The sequence below is a fragment of the Phaenicophaeus curvirostris genome, chromosome 1 (genome assembly GCF_032191515.1).
Source record: "Phaenicophaeus curvirostris isolate KB17595 chromosome 1, BPBGC_Pcur_1.0, whole genome shotgun sequence".
Taxonomy (NCBI): domain Eukaryota; kingdom Metazoa; phylum Chordata; class Aves; order Cuculiformes; family Cuculidae; genus Phaenicophaeus; species Phaenicophaeus curvirostris.
In genome coordinates this window covers 133920812-133927817 of record NC_091392.1, presented here as the reverse complement: position 1 = coordinate 133927817, position 7006 = coordinate 133920812, and the positions used below count along the sequence as shown (strand labels likewise).

General features: G+C 36.8%; 1 protein-coding gene across 1 annotated transcript in view; it reads right to left on the bottom strand.

Moving 5' to 3' along the window:
• Positions 1–2904: 2904 nt before the first annotated feature.
• The window catches only part of ANOS1 (anosmin 1), a 138037-nt gene continuing 133935 nt past the window's right edge, over positions 2905–7006 (bottom strand). Inside the window, exons 12-14 of the mRNA XM_069849964.1 lie at positions 6749–6969; positions 3979–4120; positions 2905–3298 (exon numbers count right to left, since the gene is read on the bottom strand). Coding sequence (XP_069706065.1) covers positions 3240–3298; positions 3979–4120; positions 6749–6969 — 422 coding nt within the window. The 3' untranslated portion in view covers positions 2905–3239. The remainder of the gene's footprint in view (positions 3299–3978; positions 4121–6748; positions 6970–7006) is intronic.

The following is a 7006-nucleotide window of genomic DNA, read 5'->3' as shown; positions in this document are numbered from 1 at the left end:
TGAATTTCTCTTGCTCTATAAGCAACTCAAAAATGGTCAGAAAAGATATAACAAGAAGAAACAATTTTCTTCTTAAACAAATAAAAAAATCCACTTCACAAAGCAGTTAGCAAAAATGCAATAATCTTATAATTCTCCTTTAAAATATAAACAAAAAGCATCCCGAAGTTAACTGACAAATCCATCAGAATCGTACATTGCAAATAATACATTAATGTAAAGGTGCAGAGTATCTAAAACCATCCCAATGCCTATATTAACTCTATTACACAATATCATTAGAGAAAATAAATCTTTAACTGGTGAATCAAGTAATCAATTACAACTGTATTGATGAATTACATGTTTATTGTGATCTAGTCTAGTAAATTAGGACAATACCCTGCACAATTCAGCAAACAAGGCTTTCTGAATTAGGCACTAAAACCCTCGAATCTGTACTGCTAAATTCAAAGAATAATCAGGAAATCACTGATAGCTGGAAATTTAATATCCATGCATGAGCTTTGTTGACCTTGTATTTTTTATTTGGAGGGCGACCTGAAAGGTGACTTGACAAGCGGACTTATAGAAGGAAAAAATAATTTACATCTTTGTGGACTCTGTATAATACACTTATTCATTACAATCCTACTTTATTGACTTTTTATTTGATTGCCAGAATTTATTTCAAAAGGGAAAACTCCTCCATGTTCTTCAATTCATTTTAAAAGTTGAATGCTTTAAAGAAGCAACAAAAAGACCAGCAAACAGTAACTATTTTGATTAATTTCAGAAGAATGAGGCTTGCCCTCAGCAACCAAGACTAAGGGTATGAGCACTCAGGGCTGCTAACTTTCAGTTTATCTCCACGCCAAATTTGGCATCATAGTAATAAAGACCGACATCCATGTTTTATGCTTTATCATGTCACTATGAACAAAACATAATTTCACTAACATTAATCAAGTAACTACAGATTTGTTCCAGCATAACTGGAATAGACTGTGATTGAATGGTTTGGAAAGAATTTTTCAGAGAAGCCTGATCCCACTGACTCCTGCTCTCAGTAGACACCATGGAGATCCTTGCTAGCCTTTTCTATGCCCCTGCGCAGCCTAAATGTAAAAGCAGCACTGCACATTGGTCTGATTCAGAAAGTTTTTTTCTTTGTAGAGACTTGTACACTTAAAACATTTTCATCATAACAAAAATCTCTAAGAATCTGGCCTTCTGTCAAAATTGAAAATAAACCTTAATACTAATGATTTTATGAAGAAATGTTCAGCTGTTTATTTGCTAATGTATTTTGGGAAAAGGGAGATGACAGAATGACAGAGGAAGGAATAATAAGCACCATAGCCTTTAATATTTTTAATATTTTTAAAACTACTGTTAAAGGCCCAAATCATGTAGCAAGAGAAAAGGTCTGGAAAAGTTGTTGGTCACTGAGTGCATATAAAAAAAGACAACAAGCAAAGTAGAAAGAGAATGGGGTAAAAAAAGAGCCCTTTAATAGCAAAGGCAGAAGTTTAGGAAATAAGCAAGAGATCAGAAATTATCTTGGTTTCCTTCACTGCCTGTGAGATCAACCCGCATAACGTAAAAAGCTATAAACTTCAATTAAAAAAACCCCCAACCTGTATTTAAATAATTTGTGAATGTTCTATTACAATAAACATAACTCTGATCCTCAGTTTCAGCTACGTATTTCTTTTCTTCATCTTTGCTTTTCTATAGAAGAGTTTTTCAACAAAAGAAGGGAAATACATTTACTAGGGCTCACTCAGCATCTCAGACAAATATGAAGTACAGGTGAGTCTGTAGCATCTGCTGGCAGGAAAAGTGGCCACCTTGTCAAGTTTGACCCCTGAGCACTTGAGGTGCGTTAACCTCATCATTCAATAGTTCAGGGAGCAATGGAAATGGTGCCAAAGAATGTACGAGCACTTTGAACATCTTGAACATTAGAAGCTGATTATGAGAATTTGTATGGACATTTATTTATTGGCAGATACTTTCCACTCTCCCTGTAGTAAATCTAAGCAGTTTCTGTTTACTATCGAAGAATGTCTTTCTGTGTGGCAAATTATTCTAGACAGTTTATATTGCACAATAAGGCAATATTAATTCCCTTATGGTTAAAAAGGGCACCCTTCTGTCTAAATTTGAAAAATGCATTCAGATAGAGTATAAGTCAATGTTTTCCAGATGCCAGAATGTTGTCACATAATTCTTTCTGTAAGCAGAATAGCATGGAGCCAATACATCCACCCTTCTGTTCAAAAGATCCACAGGGAAAAGAGATATATGCATCAAAAGCCAAAGCCAAAAAAGTAGGTCTATGGATACTTGAACAGTAAATGTGTCTCAGAATTTATGTTTCTAAAATGTTTACGTTAATTACTCATATTTTTAACTAGAAAATTTATGTTTCTCTTCAAAATATTTTTATACCTTGAAATAATATAAACAAAAAAATTGTAAGTGGGATTTTAAAAGTCATTCTTCTAGGCCCTATAAATTAATTGTACTAATTTCCACAGATTTGCAACAATTCTACTAATACCCTTTTGTTTCTTTACAATGGTACATCTACCCTGCATATCTTTTAGGTTAATAGATCTACATGCTAAAGCATTACCATTTCAGAACAGACAGTTGATACAAATGCATTCCCATTCTCCTCTGTGGAGATACGGCAATTATTAAATACTATTTTAGGATTTTGGCTACTGGTATTTACTTTACTTATGTCCTTATCTCAGACATATGGAGATCACCTCTAATAGCAAAATACACTAGGGCTTAAACTGGTGACAGACATAGCTTCAAGTACTGATGAGAACATGGCATTCGGTGTTCAGAAGTATGTATATATCACAAGACAACCTTGCAATTACCAACATTGAACTCACTAAGCTGTATACACTACACCATTTCAATCTACTTTAAATACAGAAATACAAAAATATTATAATGAACACACTTCTGATTTTCTCACAGGTGTTGAATCAAACGTAATCTTCATTTTGTTGAATAGTGGTGGTACTGAAAAGATCCTTGCTGTATATTTTATCCTGGTCTTGGTGCAATACAATTCTTCATGGCTAAACTACAGAGAAGTACATACACATCGTACAGGATGGTAACTTCCACTGGAGATTTGTGTTCATTGCTCCTACAGATATGCCTTTTTGCAGCCCTCATTTGGGAGCTCAGTTCTTCTCTTAGTTATTTGTATAAACATTTGAAACAGTCTAATATTTGTCCGGTGGTGGCTTATAGTGATGTGGATGATGTTGCTTCAGATGAGGTCCTAAATGAAAGAATAGAAAACATGCACATACAAACCCTGAATATGTAATACCAATATTTACAGATTCTAAAAAAGACTTTCTGAGGCCTTCCTTCAGCCTTCAGTCCTTCAGCATACAAAAGAACTGCCTGTGCTGACGCACGTTCAGTTGAGACAACTTTAGTGGGACTATAAAAGGACAAAAAGATTCAAGCGGATGAATCTTGGATTAATTAATTTATAATTTTTACTGGGATCTGCAACACTGATCTGTATTCTTAAAAAACATATAAAATGCTTGAAATGGCCCTTAAGAGGTTTGCACTGCTTTATAAATACAATCAGACTCTAGCCATGCTGGACTGAATGCACCCAGAAAACTCTAATCTTGAAAAGCTAAGAAATTCCAGGCCCAGGCAGTACCTGGAGGACAGATCAGCTTTGAATCCCAAAAGAGCTGTGGTGGAATGAATCCCAAATGTCAGAAAATGAGTGAGAGAAAGACCAATTTTGCTTCCATCATTGCTCACGGACAGTTACTGGGTACGGGGAGGTTGTGAGGCAACAGTATTTTCAAACATCTTAAGTTTATGGAATGCTGCTGGACCCAAAAAAGACTATATGGCTCAAGTAACTGTTTATGTGTGGTGAACTAAAGTTTTGTAACATGTAACCACATGCCAAAATGGTGTAATACTTACTGTGGGGTGAAAAAGGAGGAAGGTCAGGCGTTCGGAATGATTTTATTGTAGCTGGCCCTTCCCCACCAGTTGTCAGCACTTGGACTTCCAAGCGGTACAGCATTGATGGCCTCAGATTGGGCACAGTAAGTACATAATGATCCTAAAAATAAATAAATTGTGTTAATTCTCAGGGTATCTAAAAATAAAACACAGTTGCTCTACTTAACACAAATCAGTAGTTTAAACAGGGTCTGTCACTCTCAGCACCTAGTAATTATTTTCTTAGAATTCTGTTTAAAGGATTTAACATATGCATCACTTTGTTGAGAAGATATGGTATGGATTTTTTTGATTGCCATTCTCTTTGAGCAAACTTTTTTGCCATAATGTTACGGCTTTATGTGTCAGAGATCCAAGCAGCTCCTTAGTGTTCTGGAAAATGGATGATGTGCTCATCAGTCATGAAGAATAAGTTATATAAATCTGTTTCTATTTTGGATCTGCCTGTGAATTCTACCAATTGATAAATTATTTAATTGTAAACCTGAGGCTGCTGCTGCCGCTAGTGAAAATAAGTGTGGCTACACTGATTTCAGCAGATTCGTCCCATAAGAATCTTTCCTTCTGTTCCTAATCCCGTTTCTGACAAGACAGACTCACTTTTCACTGCCTTTTGTGGCTACTTACACTTGTGCAAAATAGTTTTAATGTAAGTTTGTAAATGTTCCCAAACGGGAATATATCTGGCTAAAGACTAAAGAGTATTAAGGAATCAAAAGTCCTTATTAGTCTTATTTCAAGAGGCACAGTCCCAGGAAGGGGACAGCTATGCAGTGACACTGGTCAGTGAGGGCATGGTGTCCTCCTGTGACCAGCCTGCCTGGGCTAGCTGGGAATTTGCAGGGCAAGTTCCTCAGGCCTGCACTGCATCCAGCACCATGCAAAGCGACCCAGTCGGGCTGTGGGAATAATTGATAATTTACAGTTACTGCCAGAGATGACAATAAAGGGGAAAGTAGAGAGAGAAAAAGTGAAGGGAAATGTATAGTCTTGCTGCCAAATTAGCACATTCTGAAATAGGTTGCTCTTAATAGGCCTGGCTGAAGCTGTTCCACCTCATATAATATACTGCACAGGTAGGATAATGAGAGAAGTGCATACATCACACTCATACACTCATTCTGCTCCTTCAGGCACTCCTCTGGCAGTTGGACCTTTGTGTTTCAGGCCCAGTAGTAAAAATATTATTTTCTTATCAGTCTAGCAACAAGAATGAGTGAATGGTCCTCACCATTAAATACTCAACATTCTGATGGTTTCTGAGGGGTCAGGAGATACTATTTCAACTAAAATGAGAGTTTTCTGCAACTTAACCAGTTGCTAAAAATAGACAGAGATACATACGGTAATCAGTAATTAAATAAAAGGAATTTCCAGGTTTTACAGTAGGAAAACCAGAGAAAAAGAAAGATAAAAAACCAAAGCATAAGACAATGCAAATGAGTGTTTTAAAATAGACTTAAATATATATTTCAGACCTAACTGGACTAAAAGTTCAGAAAAAGTTATATTAATTCTGACCAAAACATATGCTTGCTCCTAAAACTAAAGATGAAAATCAACTTCTGATGGTGTATGACTTTGATTTTCATTGTGCTAAAGGGGCTGATTGCAGCCAATGGTCTGTGATCGAGTAACCTCTTCAGCGTAATCCTTGCTGAAGACACCAAGGCTGTATCTGCATTGTGCTTCTGTTCTGGGCTGTAGGTTAAGCTTTAAGTGAATTGGTGCAGATCACATAGAGTCCACACTGCAGTATAACAAAACAGCCCTGCACACTACTCTAAAGCATCTGCAGTCAACTTTGTTACTCTACCCTAGAACAACAGGCTTTTAAACACAGAGACCCTAGATTTAGGGCAATCTGCCAGGAATGAAGACAGAATGGTGAGAACCTTGTCTTGGACTTGTGGAAAACATGTAGAATGTAAGATGCATCCAACAAAACATTTTATGTATTCTTTGATGAAACTAATGTTGTGAAAAAGATTTGCAGCCAGTTCTGCCTTAGATACAATTGCTTTGATCCACTTCCCTGAAGTGAATGGAAAGATTCCCAACCTTCTTAGCTGACTTTGGAAAAAGGCCAGTTGCTTAAACTCTTTTTTTGGCTCTGGTTGATCTGGCAGCAGAGTTGGAATGAAGTGCTCTTCACCTGCCTCTGCCAGAGGAGGAACTTAAATAGTAAAGGCCATCTTAAAGCAAATAGGAGGAAGAATTCAATGTGTTAATTCTTGCAATTTCAATAAACAGTGAAAACTAGTCCTTTACATTGAACAACAGTGCATATTGGCAGAGGGGGGAAGAGATTTTTATTTTTATTAGAGCAATGAGCAACTCAAAGGAAGAGGAAATTCTTCTAAATACATCAACTTGGACACCAAATACTTAGTAAAATTATTCTAACGGCCAAGTTGAACAGCCTGATCATCAAAAGAAAATAGAAACTATCTGTTGTCACACAGATCATCTCCCTTCAGGCATTTCTTAAACAATGATTGCTAATTTGACAATTGTGCATATTAAAATGCTTTATGTGTCATCAAGAAGAGTAGCTGTGCTTTGTGTCTCCAGCAAGGAAGAAAAATGAAGCACTTCCTGCTCCAACTTGTCTGCAGAGCCAGAGAACGCTATGTGTGACATCTGCACGACCACTAAACATTAAACACAGGCCTTATACACATACACTTATGAAGCCACTAGCAAAGCCAAGTAACAAACAACTTACTGCTGGCAGTATCTGTGACTGTGAAATTATGCTGTTGGGTAAGCTGTTCTGTCGGCTTTCTGTGGTTACTTCTGCCCAAGTGACTTGAAATCCTGTCATGGGCTGGTGAAGATCTGCCTTAGATAACTTCCACGAAAAATGACCAGTGATGTTACCTTCCTGAACAATGAAAGATGCAGATAGATTCTCGGGTTTGGCCAACACTTTGGGTAGAACCGGCACTATAAATTTGGAAAGCAAAAAGATAAGCTAAATTTT